This window comes from Engystomops pustulosus, chromosome 3, assembly GCF_040894005.1.
Source record: "Engystomops pustulosus chromosome 3, aEngPut4.maternal, whole genome shotgun sequence".
NCBI classification, from domain to species: Eukaryota; Metazoa; Chordata; class Amphibia; order Anura; family Leptodactylidae; genus Engystomops; species Engystomops pustulosus.
Genome location: NC_092413.1, coordinates 116789571 through 116809930, shown reverse-complemented (window position 1 = coordinate 116809930; position 20360 = coordinate 116789571). Strand labels below are relative to the sequence as shown.

Genomic DNA, 20360 nt, shown 5'->3' with positions numbered 1-20360 from the left:
TGCTAAAAAGGCAACAGCATACAATTATGCAATTATACAGGGCATCATGACAATCTGTTATACATTGCTAAAAATCATCTAATACAACAGGAAACTCAAGAGAGAGATGTGCAAAAATAATTAGAGGTGCTTTTCCATTAAGGAATGTGCAACGTTTAATTCTCTTATAGTACTCCTATCTTTTGGATTTTTTCAATCTCTCTTCTTATATTACCCTAAATTTTTTACTCATTAGCTTAACCTCAACAAACTCAGAACATCCGATCATGGTAGAGTTCTTTTTTTATATATATAAATATTTTGTTCATTTTTATTTTTTGGATATTTCCTTCTTATTTGTGTGTTAATGTACCCAGAGGTTCATCTATTTTCTTTTTTAACCTGTGCCCAGAAAAACACTTAGGTCATTTCTATCATTAAGACCCAGTCTCCCCATGGCGTCGAAACGTATGATATGTTTAGCCTCACGGCGTAGCAGTTCTTTTTCTTTATTGCCTCCCCTAGGGTCCTTCTCCACCCTCTCAAGGCCAGCAAATTGGAGTACATTTGGGTTACCTCCGTGTAGTTCCCTCACATGTTCAATGACTCTAGGGCAACCAATGCCCGTCTCTATGGATCTGCAGTGTTCCCTGAAACGTATAAACAGATTACGAATCGTCTTCCCTATATAAAAACGTTTACATGGGCACCAGATAATGTATACCACATGTGTGGTTTTACACGTGATAAATGAGTTTACTTTCCAACGGATACCTCCCAATTCAATGTACTTCGCCTGACTGTTAAATTTACAGAAGTTACAGGATCCACACTTGTAGTTCCCGATAGGGATATTACGCTCTAGCCAAGTGTTTTTTCTATTTTCTATAGATGAAAACTGGCTGCTGACTAGGTGGTTCCTGATAGTTTTACTTCTTCTAAATGAGATAACAGGTCTTTGCATGGTGATCTCTGTTAATTGAGGGTCATTTTTTAGAAGGTCCCAGTTCTTATATATGGCTGTTCGAATAGCGTCTCCATGCGGACTGTAGTCGAAGGAGAACGCAAACCTCTCATTCTTTTGTGGGTATAGATCTTTTGGGTTCTTTTTTGTTGTGGCTACATCATACGCCTTACCGGAAGTTGTGTGTCACGTGATCGGCGCACCACCGGAAGTTGCTCCATAAGAGGGACAGCCCCAGGTAGATGCCTTTGTAGGCTTGAGAAAGCGCCACACAGGCGCGAAACGGCCCGTCGCTTGCCGCGGTCTGCATTTATGTCCACGTCTATACTCTGTGTGTCCAAATAAACCTTCCTGCACGAATCCGGTGAGTGCCGCTTTCCTGTTTCTTCTATGATGTTATTTTGCTCTCTCAGCTTTTAGTTAGCTGAGCACCGCCGCAGTGCAGCCTTGATCCCTATTGGAGCCAGGCGAAAAGGGATGAGTGTTCTCAAGGGGTAGTGCAGGGTATCTATCTTATCGTATATATAGGGGCACATTACTTACCCATCCAGAGGAGTTCACAGAAAGTGCACTGTCCTATGTTAATACACTGTACCGCGATTCACGATACCGTGTGCCCGATATCCTGCATGTGTTGCTTCCCCGCTCAGGTCTGATGGAGTTAACCTTCTTCTTCCTGGTGCATGTAAGTGCTTGATCTTGCGACACAATTTGAAAGTTAAATCCCGCGCTCAGTCCGGATTAGTTGGATCGTCTGACGCCTTCCCCCCATTTCTGTCACATGAAAGCCAGCGCAGCTGCGCCAAAATTTTACCGCTTGAGACCCAATCCCCTATTAAATACTTGTCACAGCCGTGCAAAACCCGAAAACGTTGGGAAGTCTGACGAAAGTGCGGACCCTTAGTAAATAAGCCCCATAGTGGCACCTATAGGCTTAAAGTTTATAATAAAAAAAGCTTCACATCCAGCTTCAAAAGTTAAAAGAAAATAATTAAAATCATTTTCTTTTTTAAACTATAACCTTTAAATGAAGTGGAAACTGCAATAGGGGCAGATTTATCAAGCTGCCTGAAAGTCAGAATATTCCAAGTTGCCCAAGGCAACCAATCACAGCTCCCCTTTAATATATTCATGAGCACTGGTAAAATGAAAGCTGAGCTGTGATTGGTTGCCATGTGCAACTAAGAATATTCTGACTTTCAGACAGCTTGATAAATCTGCCCCAATAACCCTTTGACACATTTTGAGCAAGAGTAAGTTCCAGACATAAATGAGGACTATTGATTTTTCTGCTGTCTAAATCAGAAGGGTTTCCATCATGTGTGTGCATTATTTCTACTTCAGCTATGGATTATAGTTTTGATTCTTTTCTTTTTGATAAATTGTTTAAACTGTTGATGTGTTGTTTATTATCTTGCAACCAGATCACAGTCTTTCCTCCCCCCTAACATCTTTATCTGGCATTTCCCTGCAGTGGACTAATAAAATATTGAGCTGACACTACACTTTTTTGTCCATTTGTGCCTATTATATTCAAATTTATGCTACATTTTTCATGGTTCTCATGAATATTGTAGAAAACCCTATACTGCACTACAAGATCAAGAAAAGCAGGACTTCAGTTCCTTAAAATCTACTGTACTTCATAAAGCAACGTAGTATACATTAATAATGTGAGAGCTAATCTAATGTGTTACTCCTGGATTCAGGTCTATAGCGGCTTGTACAGAATGTAGGAGTCATAGAGACAGAGTGCTTGTGGTGATATGATTTCTACGCAGCATGCATCAGAGACTGCAGGAGGTCTGCTGCCAAAATCTATAAAAACAAGCACATTCTAAGTTCTACTCCACTGCCAATGGAAATGGCTCAAATTACACAGAAAAGTAAAGTTCTACACTTTGTTAGAATGTGTTAAACTACTGTATTATACAGAATGCTTATTGGTGTCTACTTACAGTCCATTTATACTTTGATCACTAATTTCTCATGAAAAATAATCAAACTTAATTCATGATGAAACTGAAAGAAAGTTCAAAATAATTCGGGAGAACTATTCTTTGAAAATTGAAAATATATAAAAAGTTGTCAATAGGGTCCCGTTCAAACCTCCATTCCTTGCCTCTGTAGAAAAAATGAAATAACAGAGGTTTACCACATGTGCTTAAAATCCTGCTGAAATAAAAAAAATGCATGGATAATGGATACCTGCCTAATGAGACACAACAGATTACATAAAATTTACATTGATGTCAATGGAATTTTTATTGGCTATGTTAAACCTCTGTTCTTTACTTTTTTTTAAGCTTTTTTTAAGTCATACTACAACACTACACTGCCACCACTTAACAAGGGAAGCATATTTTAATGGATTGTGTCCACTGAAATCAATCTGCTCTCTGGATATAATATGCCTGGATATTCTGAACTTTTCAAAAATTGTCTAAAGAATCCATTATTGCCTTACTCTATATAATACCGTTCATAAGTTTGGGGCAATTGAGCAATTTCCTTATTTATTTAAAAAAAACATTAAATGAGTCATAAATGCACGCAATTAATTGTTAATAACTATTCTAGCTGCAAATGTCTGGTTTCTAAAGCAATATCTACATAGGTGTATTTTGGCCCATTTCCAGAAGCCACCATTGCAGTGGTTTAATGGTATATTGGGGCAAATTTACTTACCTGGTCCTGTCGCGATCCCCGATTCGGACGGTCCGGCAAGGATGAAGTCCGGTGCGATTCATGAAGATCGTGCACCCGAGTTCCTGCATCCGTCGCTTCCCCGCAGAGGTCCGCCGGAGTGCACCTTCTTCTTCCCAGTGCTTGTAAGTGCGTGTTTTGCGTCACAATTCTAAATGTTAAATCCTGCACGTTGTCCGAATCGGTCGGGTTGTCCGACGGCCAGGCCAGCGTGCGAGCCACGTATTTCTGTTGCGTGCTAGCCGGCGTTGATGCGCCCAAATCCAATCGCTTGCGCCAAAAGCTCCTGTTAAATGCGGCGCAAAATGGAAATCGTCGGGAAACCCAAAGCAAATGTGCTCCACGGACCCTTAGTAAATGAGTCCCATTGTATTTACTAACTGTGTTAGAAGTCTAAAGGATCTCTAAAAAACTCTTGAAAACCCATGTTCAAGTATGCTAGCACAGCTGATAAAAGTTTGGCCTATTAGAGAAGGTATAAAACTGACCTTCCTTTAAGCTGGGTGAGAATCATCACATTTGTTTGTTCTATGAAACTCACAATGGCCAGGAAAAATGAACTTTTATGCGAAACTCTATTCTATTCTTGTTATTAGAAATGAAGGCTATTCCATGCAACAAATTGCCAAGAAACTAAAGATTTCCTACAACGTGTGTACTACTCTCTTCAAAAACAGGCGTCAACCAGAGTAGAAAGAGTAGTGGGAGGCCCCGCTGCACAACTAAGCAACAAAAGAAGTACATTACAGTCTCTGATTTGAGAAACCGATACCTCATAGGTCCTCAACTGGCATTGTATTTAAATAGTAACCACCAAACGCCAGGGTCAACCTCCTACAGTAAAGAGGTGACTCCAGGGTTCTGGCCTTCAGGGCAGAGTGGAAAAGAAAAATCCATGTGTGAGACTGGCTAATAATAGGAAAAGATTAATATGGGCAAAAACAAAACCATTGGACAGAGGAAGATTGGAAAAAAGTGTGATAGACAGATTAATCTATGTTTGAAGTGTTTGGATCACAAAGAAGAACATTTTTGAGATGCAGAACAACTGAAAGGATGCTGGAACATGCCTGACACCATCTGTCAAGCATGGTGGAGGAAATGTGATGGTCTGGGGTTGCTTCGGTGCTGGTAAAGTGGGAGATATGTACAAGGTCAAATTGATTTTGAATAAAGAAGGTTATCACTCCATTTTGTAATGGCATGCTATACCCTGTGGACAGCGCTCAATTTCATTCTACAACAGAACAATGCGCACCTCCAAAGTATGCATGAACTATTTAGGGAAGTAGCAGGCAGCTGGTATTCCATCTGTAATGGAGTGGCTAGCCCAGACATCAGATCTCTACCCCATTGAGCTATTGTAGGAGCAGCTTGACTGTATGTCATGAAAAAAATGCCCATCAAGCCAATCCAACTTGTGGGAGGGGCTTCTGAAAAATGGGGTGAAACTTCTCCAGATTGCCTCAGCAAATTACTAGCTACAATGCAAGAGGTCTGCAATGCTGTAATTGCAGCAAAGGTAGCACTCTTTGATGAAAGCAAAGTTTGAAGGAGAAAATTATTATTCCAATTGAAAAAAATTATTTCAAACCTTGCAATGTCTGGACTATATTTTTGTATTCATTTTGCAACTCATTTGAAAAATAAAAGTATGAGGTTTCATGGAAAACACAGAATTGTCTGGGTGACCCCACATTTATGAGCGTTAGTGTACATGTGAAATGGCCTTACCTTGCTTCTTTCTGTAATTTGAGGAACCTCCTGTGATGAGTATTTCAGGGACGGTGGTCTTGAATGAAGGATCCCGTTTTTCATTTGCTATGGATGGAACTATGCTAGGGATCCATTATATGGGGGTGGTCTTCTCTTAATAAACTGCCAAGCTTCTGAAGTGATCCCTTAAAATATCCATATGAAAAGTCCTGCAGTAGCTGAAATTTTTCACAATGTTCACAAGGAGTTTATATTCCAGGATTTTGGATGGGCTTGGTGCACAATGGTGCTTTATTGTGGAGGATGTCTTCAATGCATTGTGGGTGAGGAGATTGGGAAGTCGCCTATATACAGAGAAGTTTATATATAAGTATTAGAAGACTCCTTCAGCTATTCAAGTACAGATACAATCCTGGAATATGTATTTTTTACTGTCCTGCTGTTGCAAGAAATACACCAAAGGTAATGATTACCCAGCTTGACAGGACTTCTAATGAACACAACACTGTCTATAGTATTTTATGGTCAAAACTGTGGTACACTCCCTCTTATAGTATTATTACCTGTGGTTTCAATATGGTTTAAAACTAAACCAATATGATTGAATTAGGAAGTATTTTATGTAATTATTAAAAAAAAGAAAATTATTTCAAAAGCTTTCCTTCCCCAGACACTCAGTTCCTTCCTGACTGAGACTTATTTGAAACAGTAAATTAAAATGCATCCTTGAGATTGCATCGGCTCTACCAGTTAACCTAAGGGACCTGCAAACTGTAAGCTAGCAGTTACATACAGTGGGACAACTGCCCTGCCAGGAGATAACTCCTCGGCCTGTATCTACTGTGATTTGTATCTTTGTACTGTCAGGACTGTCGGAAGACTCCCAATTTTACACCATAAACTACTAGCTCCCTCAGGTAGGGTATAAAATGTCCTTTGTTAAATCTCCTCTTTTAAGTGACATCTCATCAACTTACCTTAAAAAATTAATTCAGGCAATTACAATTCTTCTGGCCTAACATGAGATAAGTGACACCTGAAGTGACACCTCCCCCCTGCAACCACTAAACTTGACTGATCCCATGAGAACATGGTATGAGAAGAGTCCAATTTGCATAAATTTGGGGGAGATTTTTTTTATGGTTAAACAGGTGAAATTTCACATAAAAAAGGATTTCATACTCTACCTGAGGGGACTAGTAATTTAGTGGGGTGAAACCTGGTGACAGGTTGCTTTTAAGATGACTAGTGGGCATAATTTTGAAGATACTTTAATGGTTTACTAAAAAAGCTAGACATTTTTAACCCCTTCCTGACTTGTGCCGTACTATTAGTGGCATATAAAAATCATAAACATGTAAGGTTATTGCCACTTACTAGAAGTAATGATCTATCAGTATGTAAAAATGGTTATTCCTGGTGGTGAGCCCCATATTGGAAGATAGTTCCCAAATGTCTGAAGCGCCAATTTATTTTTGTCAAAATGAGATCAAAAGGTTGTATAGGACCACATTTGGTATCAATGCAAATATTAGCACATTGTGCAAAAAGTGATACCTTGCACAGCTTCTTATGTCCAATTCGGAAAAAGTTATTAGCGTCAGAACATTGCAAAGTGAAGAAATTTTCTTTCTTACAAAGGTTTTAATTTTTTAAAATCCATTAAAGCACAATAAAAACACTATAAAAGCTATATAAATTAGGTATCCTGGTGATTGTACTAACCCAAGGAATAAAGGGGAGGTATCATTTGGAATGAAAAGTGAAAGGCCTAAATGCAGAACCCACAAGAAAATGTTGCAAATGGAAAGTACATAGAGAACAAAGCCAGAATGAAACAAAAATTATGGATTTTTGAAGATGTGGAGAAAATAATGGAAACATAAAAAGGCACACATCTTTCTTTGGAACAAATCTCATTGATTCTGTTATGTATTTTTATAAACATTTTACAATGTTATTTATTACTGTAAACAATTTTAAACCATACTTTATGCAGAAGGGCTCTTAATAAATTATCTTGCTCATTAGAGATTGTATATTTGTCCAGGGTCATTAGGAGCAGGTGCTGAAAGCAAACTCTACTTCTTCCATTGCATTTCCCCAAAACAAAACAGGAGAATGCTTTTAATATACAGCATCTGAAAGCGTTTATTTTTCACCTAACTTCCCACTGCCACTATTAATGTATTCTGTTCAAGCAAGAAGAAAAAATAGTCAAGTCTGTAAAATCCAATGATCTAACAGCATTGCATTTTATTGCCAAAATGACTTCAAAAAGGCCATTTTTTTATGATCAAAGTTAATGGAATACTTTTCACAACATGTAGAAATTTCAGATTGTTTGCATTTTTATTATACACTACAAGAATGTACAAGTTGCATGAAAGTATGCTACACATTAAGAAGTACCTAATATACCCAATAGAATCTTGTATATTAAAAAGAATCCTGTATACTAAAAATAAATAAAATACAGATTCGTGTGTATTCAATGTAAGGGGATAGAAGTTGTAGAAATACAATACCTTATTGGGGTTTATTCAGGGCCGGTTTTAGACAAAGTGGGGCCCTGGGCAAAACTAAAAGTGGCGCCCGAAAATTAAAATATTTTATGACCAGTCACAGTCAGTAAGAGGCTCCCTTTAGTTTGTTTAAACAATCTGTATTATGGTAGAATTTTATAGGAGATAACATCTGCAATGAGTTTGTATGTTCTCTCCATGTTTGCGTGGGTTTCCTCTGGGTCCTCCGGTTTCCTCCCACACTCCAAAACTTACTGGAAGGGTGATTAGAGTGGGAGCCCCGTGGGGACTGATCTGGCAAGCTCTGTGCAGAGCTGCGTACTCTGTGTGTACTCTGTGTGTTTATATAGATAAAGGAATTATTATTATTATGATAGAAGATAAATATGAAAGATGATAGAACTAGATGCAGAACTATAAACTAGATTATATATACAGTAAATAGATATGAAAGATAAATATAGTAGCAAAGAGATAGAATTGATTGATTGATAAATAGAGAAAAAGCGAGATGTATAAATGGATGGTGTGAATAAAAATAAAAACAGAATAAAAACAGAATAAAAACTTTATTCTGGAACACGTGTGTGTTTTTGGTGAATCATATAACTTTATGGACAAGGCCTGGGTCACGGTGTTAATATGCAGTCTTATTACGCGAAGAGGATGGAATGTTCATCGTATTACTCATTTTCACAAAAAGAAAACGATCACAAAATAAAAGTCAATAATGGAGCAAATGTGTTGATATTATTCCTTATCAAAATGTAGTAACATATAAACTGAATATTTCCATTATCTGTGAGGTTAAGCTCTCCTGTGTGCAGCAAATTCTTCCTGTAGCCTGATGGCTAAGAATCTAGAAAAGGGGGTACATTTCAGAGGGCTATATCTTTGGCTTTGTGACACTTAGAATCTCACTTCTTTTTTCCTATGAAAGAGAAGATTCTCTCTCCTCTTTTATATGAATTTAAACTATTGTTTCTAAGTATTAGGAAAATGAAGATATTAACTGTTAAAGTGTTGTCTGGAGTGATTTTTATATATGAAAATCGCACCCGAAATCCTCACTTTAAACCTGAATATCTCCAGTTCCTTGACACCTAGAAACACAATTTTAGATACATTTGAAATAAGAGATTCCCCTCTTTCAGGGGGCCCTGGGCAAATGGCCACTTTGCCTACCCATAACACCGGCACTGGGTTTATTTACTTTCTTCTTTGAGGCTGAGAATGGCTGCCCTAACATAACAAACCATAACTAACCTGTGGTTGCTCCATCGCCAGAATTTAGAAGCTTCCTTGGGCAAAAAGAAGATCTGTACTGTGGCTCAATGAAGATGACTTTGGGCTTCAAAGTAGAAATGTATTGACATACAGTATGTACTATTTATGGTTTAAGCAACCCTTATAGTACATCAATAGTAAAATGTTTTGCCTACTTTTAATCTTTGTGGTGCTGTAACTATTATTTCCAATATCCTCTTCAGTTCTAAACAAAAGACCACCAGTATCTCACACAAATTTATTTACACTTTGGTAATCTGAGATACTCCCCCTTTTGAATGGATCAGGATGCCTTTTGGATGGAGGGGGTAGTGTCTCAAATTTCACACAGCAGCTGTACACAGTGAGAGAGGGGAAGCGCTCCTGCACAGTGTAACAACCTGTGGCTACAATACAGGGGCTTTGGTAATGCCCTATAGCACTTCTTGCTAATTAGCATAATTTTAAACGTTTATTATAGAAGGAAGGAAGCCATGGATGACAAATATAAGAAGATTACGATCTGGTCCTGGTTTAGTTGGTTTAGGGTTCCAAAACCCTTTAAATTAGACGATGAAATAAATAGCTTTAAATATATTGCCATTGCTAATTTCCATGTATGTTCTTAAATTAAACTAAACTTTAAAAGCCATTTACTTTATTTTAGAAATCAAAAGTGATATTAGTAAACTTTGTAATTGACTGTTATGCAGGATCTGGGAATGGACAGGGGACACAGAAAGAGACAATGGCCCTGAAAACTAAACCCCCGTACCAGCTGTCCCTGCCTAATTTCCTTGCATACCAAAAGTAGTAGAGGACAATGTCGATGCAAAACATGTAGATGAAGTCAAGAAAGTACAACCAGAGAAGAATAGTCATCAGTATGAATACAAGCAAAGGGTCAAGATACCAGTATACAGAATAACAGGATACACAGCAAGCTTAGTAAGTATACTAATACTATAGCAGCCAAGGAACCTAGGGCCTCTGATATGATGTCAGTGTCCAAGTCCAGGAGATGATTGGCCCAGAACTCTGAAATCCAGACAAGACCGAACAGCATGGGAGTAATGTAAGTGGAGGAAGATTCTGTCATTAACTAGGTTAACTATTGAAGAACTGGAGCAGAACTGCAGGTGACTCATGTGTGTGGTGTAGTTCAATAAAAGGCTGTCAGGGGAAGGGATACACCAGTGTTCACACAAAAAAACTGCATAAAACAAATTGACATTTCATATTATCCTCAGCAGTACCTTACAAAAAGAGGATAACATTGGAACAGCTGTAACAATGACTTCAAGCCATATATGTTTCTCTGTCCTATTTTTCCATTCCACTCTTCACCTGCAGTTAGCATTATGTTTGAAAATAGTCCTGATATCTATACAAAGCAGACAGAAGGAGAAAAAGCTGAACTCCTTGCACATCTTTTACATAATTAAGCTCTATCAGGAGATAAGCCACCTTTAATAACTTCTCCTCAAATACCAGTTGCCTGTGTGAGTACATAAGGCTTTTTTGTTGAGACAAACTGGTAAGTGTAAACAGAAAGGAACAAGAAATAGGACAAAACAGCATTTTACTTTAATAAAGTTTATTACACAGTTCACTATTATCACTTGCAGTATCTGAAAGGAAATAAAACATATTAAACATTTTTAACAGCTTCATTCACTCTAAATAAAGCAATATACAAGATATTCCCATGTCTTTACAAAAACAATTTCAGAATGAATACATATATTTTAATGGCACAAAGTACAAAAACAAATATTTCTGTAGAACATACTACATTTCTAAATTATTACACTTCCATCTCTGAATACTATTTTACAATTTAAATCTTAAATAATGCCCAAAAATTAAAAGAAGAATACATTTGTAAATACAGGGAGTAATTCTATTGCCATCTTACACCAGTTTTATTTGGATCATTTATGGAGCACCTTTGGGTTTTGTACATTTGATATATTGTAATTGTTAAGTAACTTGATAAATTTTTAGTTGCTTAAAAAACTGTTAAAATTGTTATAAATAAGATTTCATTTTTATATTGATCTATTTTTAGTGATTTGCATTCTATAAAGTCTATGGGGGATATTTACTGTGTAAGGGCCTCTGCACCATGTCAGTGGCACGAGCACCAGCGTATGAAAAATATATATGTCTGCTAAAAAACGAGGTGAGAATTTAAAATGAATCCGATAGAATTGGGAATATAGTTCAAGATTGATAGAGAAATATATTTACAAAGACAGTGTAGTCCATAGGCACGAGGTGAGAAATGTATAAAAACCTTTAGTTTATTATGCATATTAAAAAAGTCGGACATAGTAACAAAAAATATGTGCACATGAAAAACAGGTGGCACGTTTTGGACTCCTCAAAGCAGGTCCTTATTAATACCTGGCTCATAGGTAGCAAGGACGCCTGAATAAGACAGCATGAATCCTGGGTGAGTTAGTCTTTACCATGGATTTACATGGTACATGGATTACATCTGGCCCCACCACAGCAAAAACTGTCCTTGTGTTAGGATTCAGGGGTAGTAGACCCACTGAACCAGTGCGGCGTGGTACCACCAGTTTGCTCCACAGGCACAACTTTGTCCGTGGTGGTGTCCAAGGCGAGGTGCAGAATCATGAGGCAGAGACGGAGTCGGGAACAGGACAGGCAGCACAGGAGCGATGTCAGGAACGGAATCGAGGTCACAATGAGGAATCACTATAAACCCATAGGACATAGGAACAAGCTTTTTCTAAGGCACAAGGCTCAAAGATCTCACAGGGGGCAGAGGAAGAGGCAGTCCATTGATTAGAGCAGGCGGCCAGCAGCACCAATTAGTGGTGCGCTGACCCTTTAAATCTCACCGACCCGTTGCACACACTCACTAGGAGGCAGAGACATGTGTGCCAAAGCACAGGAGGTGACGCTGGAGCCGGGAGAGGTAAGTGTAGCCGAGCTGCTGTGGTATGGAGCAGCACACAGGTGCACCTGTCACCCAAAACATGGGTTGCAGGGGCACCCGTGACACCTTGTATGTAAGCCAGATGGGACAACTGTCTCCTGCTCTGAAGTAGTTAATGGAGATATTGTTACCTATTGTGTTGGGGGAGGGGCTTCAGGATACATATGTAACTCCATCCTGTAAAATTTCCTTTAGTATTGTGTTATGTTGTAAAATGGGAAGATACTTATCAACTGTCTCAACCACTTGATGAAAGTTGGTGCTATACCTGGTACTAAAAAACGGTTTATGGTTTCATGGGCAGTTAAATAGTGTAAATGTGATTTAGAGTTCACTATTCTCTGCACTCTGTCACACAGGGGCGTTGCTAGGGTGGTAAAAGATCCGGGGCACGGGCCCCAATGCATGTGTATTGCACTTTCAGTAATGCCCCCTCCTGTACATAACCCCCTCATGTGGTTGTGCCAATAACAAGGTTACTTCTGGTATATACAGCTCACACAGCCCCCCAGTAAGTAATGTGCCTCACACAGTCCCCCAGTAAGTAATGTCCTCACACACAGCCCCCCAGTAAGTAATGTGCCTCACACAGCCCCCCAGTAAGTAATGTGCCTCACACAGCCCCCCAGTAAATAATGTGCCCACACAGCCCCCCAGTAAGTAATGTGCCTCACACAGTCCCCCAGTAAGTAATGTCCTCACACACAGCCCCCCAGTAAGTAATGTGCCTCACACAGCCCCCCAGTAAGTAATGTGCCTCACACACAGCCCCCCAGGAAATAATGTGCCTCACACAGCCCCCCAGTAAGTAATGTGCCTCACACAGTCCCCCAGTAAGTAATGTGCCTCACACAGCCCCCCAGGAAATAATGTGCCTCACACAGCCCCCCAGTAAGTAATGTGCCTAACACAGCCCCCCAGTAAGTAATGTGCCTCACACAGCCCCCCAGGAAATAATGTGCCTCACACAGCCCCCCAGTAAGTAATGTGCCTCACACAGCCCCCCAGGAAATAATGTGCCTCACACAGCCCCCCAGTAAGTAATGTGCCTCACACAGCCCCCCAGGAAATAATGTGCCTCACAAAGCCCCCCAGTAATGTGCCTCACACAGCCCCCCAGTAAGTAATGTGCCTCACACAGCCCCCCAGTAAGTAATGTGCCTCACACAGCACCCCCAGTAAGTAATGTGCCTCACACAGCCCCCCCAGTAAGTAATGTGCCTCACACACAGCCCCCCCAGTAAGTAATGTGCCTCACACAGCCCCCCAGGAAATAATGTGCCTCACACAGCCCCCCAGGAAATAATGTGCCTCACACAGCCCCCCAGGAAATAATGTGCCTCACACAGCCCCCCAGGAAATAATGTGCCTCACACAGCCCCCCAGGAAATAATGTACCTCACACAGTCCCCCCAGGAAATAATGTGCCTCACACAGTCCCCCAGGAAATAATGTGCCTCACACAGCCCCCCAGGAAATAATGTGCCTCACACACTCCCCAGTAAATAATGTGCCTCACACAGCCCCCCAGTAAATAATGTGCCTCACACACAGCCCCCCAGTAAATAATGTGCCTCACACAGCCCCCCAGTAAGTAATGTGCCTCACACAGCCCCCCAGTAAATAATGTGCCTCACACACTCCCCAGTAAGTAATGTGCCTCACACACTCCCCAGGAAATAATGTGCCTCACACACTCCCCAGTAAATAATGTGCCTCACACACAGTCCCCCAGGAAATAATGTGCCTCACACACAGCCCCCCAGGAAATAATGTGCCTCACACAGCCCCCCAGTAAGTAATGTGCCCACACAGCCCCCCAGGAAATAATGTGCCTCACACAGCCCCCCAGTAAATAATGTGCTCCACACAGCCCCCCAGTAAATAATGTGCCTCACACAGGCCCCCCAGGAAATAATGTGCCCCACACAGACCCCCAGGAAATAATGTGCCTCACACAGCCCCCCAGTAAATAATGTGCCTCACACAGCCCCCCAGTAAATAATGTGCCTCACACAGCCCCCCAGGAAATAATGTGCCTCACACAGGCCCCCCAGGAAATAATGTGCCCCACACAGCCCCCCAGGAAATAATGTGCCTCACACAGCCCCCCAGGAAATAATGTGCCTCACACAGCTCCCCAGTAAGTAATGTGCCTCACACACAGTCCCCCAGGAAATAATGTGCCTCACACAGCCCCCCAGTAAGTAATGTGCCTCACACACAGCCCCCCAGGAAATAATGTGCCTCACACAGCCCCCCAGGAAATAATGTGCCTCACACAGCCCCCCAGGAAATAATGTGCCTCACACAGCCCCCCAGGAAATAATGTACCTCACACAGTCCCCCCAGGAAATAATGTGCCTCACACAGTCCCCCAGGAAATAATGTGCCTCACACAGCCCCCCAGGAAATAATGTGCCTCACACAGCCCCCCAGGAAATAATGTGCCTCACACAGGCCCCCCAGGAAATAATGTGCCTCACACACTCCCCAGTAAATAATGTGCCTCACACAGCCCCCCAGTAAGTAATGTGCCTCACACAGCCCCCCAGGAAATAATGTGCCTCACACAGGCCCCCCAGGAAATAATGTGCCTCACACAGCCCCCCAGGAAATAATGTGCCTCACACAGGCCCCCCAGGAAATAATGTGCCCCACACAGACCCCCAGTAAATAATGTGCCTCACACAGCCCCCCAGTAAATAATGTGCCTCACACACAGCCCCCCAGGAAATAATGTGCCCCACAATGTTCTCCCTCTTCCCTAGCCCCTGTCATGTTTCTCACCTCACAGATGCAGCTCTCTCTCTCTTTCTGTGCGCTGCCTTCCCCTGCAGGTCACGTGATAATGACATCATCACAGGTCCTTGAGCCTCTGGAACTCCCGGAGGTAAGGTCCTTGCAGGGGAAAGCAGCGCCTGCACTCGTTCTCATCACGATCTGAGGACACAGATCGTGATGAGAACGAGAGGGAAGGAATCTCCCGGGCAGATGATCTGCTGACCCGAGGAGATTCGGGGCACTGGCCAAAAGATCCGGGGCACGAGCCCCGGATCTTTTGACCTAGCGACGCCCCTGCTGTCACATACAGTTTTATTATACCTCCTGTCACCTAGGCGATTTAATAGGGTTACACATTCTGCATGAAACACTTCATCAAAAGATGATGTGCGTTTGCTCCATATGCATTCCCCAATAAGAAGGTTTCTGAGGGTGTGTTTAGGATGACAACTTTCCGCCCTGAGTAGGGTATTACCTCATGTGTGTTTTCGATATAAGCTTGCGTGGAATCTATTATTTTTGATATCTCAGGGAGGGAAATGTCCAAGAAGGAATTTGTGATGTTTTGATATTTAAACGTGAAGGATAAATTGAAATCATTTCTGTTCATATGGGAGATAAAATCAATGACTGTCTCCTGGTGACCACGCCACACCAGGAGACAGTCGTCGAACTACAATACAATATAATGTTGGAAGAAAAAATGTTGGTGTTGTCAAAAATAAATCTCTCTTCCCAAAGGTCTATATACAAATTTGCCAAAATAGGGGAAAAACATGTTAAAATAGAACATCCCATTTTCTGCAGGAAAAAGACATTGTCAAAAATGTCACATGTAATTCATGACATGTTATTGCTGTCATGTATATAGCCTAGCAATCTTAAACAAGTGGCTGTAGAAGTACATCCAGCCATGAGCCAAGTTTTTCAAAAAGAGAATCAGTCACTGACACAATTGGAGGAAATCTGGAAGGAAAGTTCAGTTTAGGTAATAAATAAAAATGTGGACACAAGGGATTAGTAAACATTAAATGGTCTGCTGTGGATTGATCAAAAACTCCTAAGAACAAACCCTCTTACGTGTTCACATCTTGCAGCATTTTATTTGCTTCCAAACGATACAGTTCTTTATCAAGATTGAAAACAAGTCTAGAAATGAAACTTGAAGAACAGTCAACCTTATTTCAACTGATAAACTTACAAGAGACAATGTAAAGTAGGCATCTGACCCCAGAACCATATCTAGCACAAAATCCATCACAGCAGCATCTAAACACTTTAAAGATCATTCCGGATCAGTAACATCCATGGAAGTCACTGCAATTGATCACAACAAAAAACTTTTTATGACAGAAGCCAGATAGATTTTACTATTAGACACACAACACCTATCTGGTCTAAATCACACAAATTACATCTCATATGTTTTTATACTCTGGCAACATTTAATCTGTGTATCATGATCCTAAGTACTAAATCCCCTTAGTAATTGAAGGGTTAACAAGAGTCAGATCACACATTCTATGCTACTATGTGATTTGGGAGTGACTCCACCCACTCAGGGTACATGCTTTCTTATTCAGGAGTCCTTGCTACTATGAGCCAGGTATGAATAAGGAGCTGCTTTTAGGGGTCTAAAACATGCCACCTGTTTTTCATGTGCACATCTTTTTTAATATACATAAATAAACTTAAGGTTTTTATACATTTTTCTGCTGGTGCCTCTGGACTATATCATTTTTCAGTAGTCCTTTTTGGGACAGGACCAAGGATTTCTGTCCACAGAGCACAGCATACTAATGACCGACTGTTATCGATCAAAGCTCTAATATGTAAATGCTCTTCAATTTCTAAACATACTTGTGATGTTGTGTACATTCTGGATATTTATTGTATGTTTTCACTTTAAGTGTTAACTTTTACAGTGTAAGAAAGTAATAATCTATGTCCTGACAGGTGCCAGTCAAAAGAGCTAAGTAATAGTTAAGATGATAATAAATACATTCAATACAATCATATTTACTTTAATAAGAACACTTAGAAGCTTGATTTCAAAGTATTGTCAAAATTATTCAGCTCCCGTTCTGAAATTTTTATTTTGGCCTTTGTGCATTCAGAAAGTCTTTTTCGGAAGTTTCCACTGAGAAGTACATAAAGGAAAGGATTAATACCACTGCTGGCATAGCTGAGGCAGATAGAGCAATAGTAGCTCACATAAAAAATGATAGTTGGTTGAGAGATCTGTAGGTTTACAATCTGAATGACATGATAGGGTGCAGCACTGACTATGAAAACCCCCACTAATACAAGTACCATCTTGGTCAGTCGTAGAACTCTTTGTCTTGGCAGGCTGTTGCTGTAGCTAAAAAGAAGGAAAAAAGAAGGTAAATTAAACAATTACAAAAAGACATAATTAAAAATTAAATAATCTTTATTTTAACAGGGACATATCTGAAGGGTTGGAAAAGTAACAGGCACATCCAGGTCTTCTCCTACATTAAAATGCCAGCTTTCTGCACAACCTTTTCAGTGCTTGCACATATATCTAAGAAGTGTATGAGCCACATTTGTGTAACACAAATTTCTGCACCGACGGACCCTGTGCCAGGTTGAACATACAAAGTGTGCCGAAAGGCCCATGTTAAAGATGCACCAAAAAAAGTGCTGCTCGGGGTGCCAGATTTATGAAGAACAGGCGCCACTAATCCTGAATCTGCACTCTGTACTATTTTTAGTAAATGTGGGACAATGAGTTTTTAATAAAAATACGGTCTCATAATACACCCCCTTAGTCGCTGCAGAACCTCATAATACACACTTCAGCTGCTTCAATACATCATAAAACACATCACTGCTGAAACAGAAGCCTCTCTCCTTCTCATGTACATTGGAGGTGATTAATATTTCTAGTCTATAAACCAACAGACATTCACACATGCAGCAAGACATATATACAGGCAGTCACACATGCAGCAAGACATATATACAGACAGTCAGACATGGAGCAAGACATATATACAGGCAGTCAGACATGCAGCAAGACATATATACAGGCAGTCACAGATGCAGGAAGACATATATACAGGCAGGCACACATGCAGCAAGACATATATACAGGCAGGCACACATGCAGCAAGACATATTTACAGGCGGTCACACATGGAGCAAGACATAGTTTCATAGTCTATACGGTTGAAAAAAGACACCTGTCCATCAAGTTCAACTGAGGAAGGGTAGGGATTGGATGAGGAAGGGATTTAGGGGAAACAATCCTATATAGCATAACAATCAATGTTATTTAGGTGTAAAAAGGCATCTAGACCCTTCTTGAAGCTCTCCGCTGTCCCTGCTGTGACCAGCGCCTGAGGCAGGCTATTCCACAGATTGACAGTTCTCATAGTAAAAAAGCCCTGTCGCCTCCGGTGATTAAACCTTGGTTTCTCCAAACGGAGACAGTGCCCCCTCGTCTTTTGATTTGATTTAATCTGGAACAACTTTCCACCATATTTTTTGTATGGACCATTCATATATTTATATAAATTAATCATGTCCTCTCGTAGTCGTCTCTTTTCCAGACTAAATAAATCTAGTTGTTTTAATCTTTCCTCATAACTGAGACCCTCCATGCCCCTTATCAGTTTTGTGGCTCTACGTTGAACCCTCTCCAGCTCCAGGGCATCCTTTTTATGGACCGGTGCCCAGAACTGGACAGCATATTCCAGGTGAGGCCGAACCAGTGCCTTGTATAGTAGTAATATTACATCCCTATCACGAGAGTCCATTCCACTTTTGATACATGACATGATCCTACTAGTTTTAGAGGCAGCTGATTGACATTGCATGCTGTTATTCAATTTATGATCTACTAGTACCCCCAGGTCCTTCTCAACAAGGGACTCTCCCAGATTTACTCCCCCAAAGACATATTTTGCCATTGGATTATTGGCCCCCAAGTGCATAACATTACATTTATCCACATTAAACTTCATTTGCCAAGTGGATGACCAAACATTCAGTTTGTCCAAGTCACCCTGCAGCCTATGAACATCCTCCATAGACTATATTACACTACACAGTTTGGTGTCATCTGCAAAAATAGACACAGTGCTATTAATTCCTACCTTTATATCATTAATAAATATATTAAATAGTAGTGGGCCAAGCACAGAACCCTGGGGTACACCACTCATAACTGGTGACCATTCCGAGTAGGAATCATTGACCACAACTCTCTGGATACGATCCTTCAGCCAGTTTTCAATCCAATTGCAAATGATTTCTGCCAAACCAATAGCCCTAATTTTACCCATCAGGCGTCTATGAGGGACAGTGTCAAATGCCTTTGCAAAGTCCAAGAACACAATATCCACAGCTGCTCCTCCATCCAGGCACCTGCTCACCTCTTCATAGAAGCAGATAAGGTTAGTTTGAAAACTTCTATTCTTAGAAAACCCATGCTGGCTGTCACTTATTATACCATGTGATGTCACATACTCCAGTATATAGTCTTTTACTAACCCTTCCAATACTTTCCCCACAATGGAAGTTAAGCTTACAGGCCTGTAATTGCCTGGCAATTGACATATATATAGGCAGACACACATGGAGCGAGACATATATACAGGCAGTCAAACATGCATCAAGACATATATACAGGCAGTCACACATGGAGGAAGACATATATATAGGCAGACACACATGGAGCGAGACATAAACAGGCAGTCACACATGCAGCAAGACATATATACAGGCAGTCAGACATGCAGCAAAACATATATACAGGCAGTCACACATGAAGCAAGACATATACAGGCAGTCACATATGGAGCAAGACATATATACAGGCAGTCAGACATGCAGCAAGACATATATACAGGCAATCAGACATGTAGCAAGACATATACAGGCAGTCACACATGGAGCAAGACATATACAGGCAGTCATACATGGAGCAAGACATATATACAGGCAGTCACACATGCAGCAAGACATAGAGAGGCAGTCACACATGCAGCAAGACATATATACAGGCAGTCACACATGCAGCAAGACATATATAGAGACAGTCACACATGCAGCAAGACATATATACAGGCAGTCACACATGGAGCAAGACATATATACAGGAAGTCACACATGCAGCAAGACATATATACAGGCAGTCAGACATGCAGCAAGACATATATACAGGCAGTCAGAAATGCAGCAAGACATATATACAGGCAGGCACACATGCAACAAGACATATATACAGGCAGGCACACATGCAATATGACTTATATACAGGCAGTCACACATGGAGCAAGACATATATACAAGCAGTCACACATGGAGCGAGACATAAACAGGCAGTCACACATGCAGCAAGACATATATACAGGCAGTCACACATGGAGCAAGACATACATAGAGGCAGTCACACATGGAGCAAGACATATATACAGGCAGT

General features: G+C 40.7%; 1 protein-coding gene across 2 annotated transcripts in view; it reads right to left on the bottom strand.

Annotated features, from left to right (window-relative positions):
- Positions 1-15214: 15214 nt before the first annotated feature.
- MCHR2 (melanin concentrating hormone receptor 2) overlaps positions 15215-20360 on the bottom strand; it is a 245449-nt gene continuing 240303 nt past the window's right edge. For both annotated transcript variants that reach the window (XM_072141899.1, XM_072141898.1), the window contains exon 6: positions 15215-17273. In XM_072141899.1, the coding sequence (XP_071998000.1) occupies positions 16949-17273 (325 nt within the window). In that variant the 3' untranslated portion in view covers positions 15215-16948. The remainder of the gene's footprint in view (positions 17274-20360) is intronic.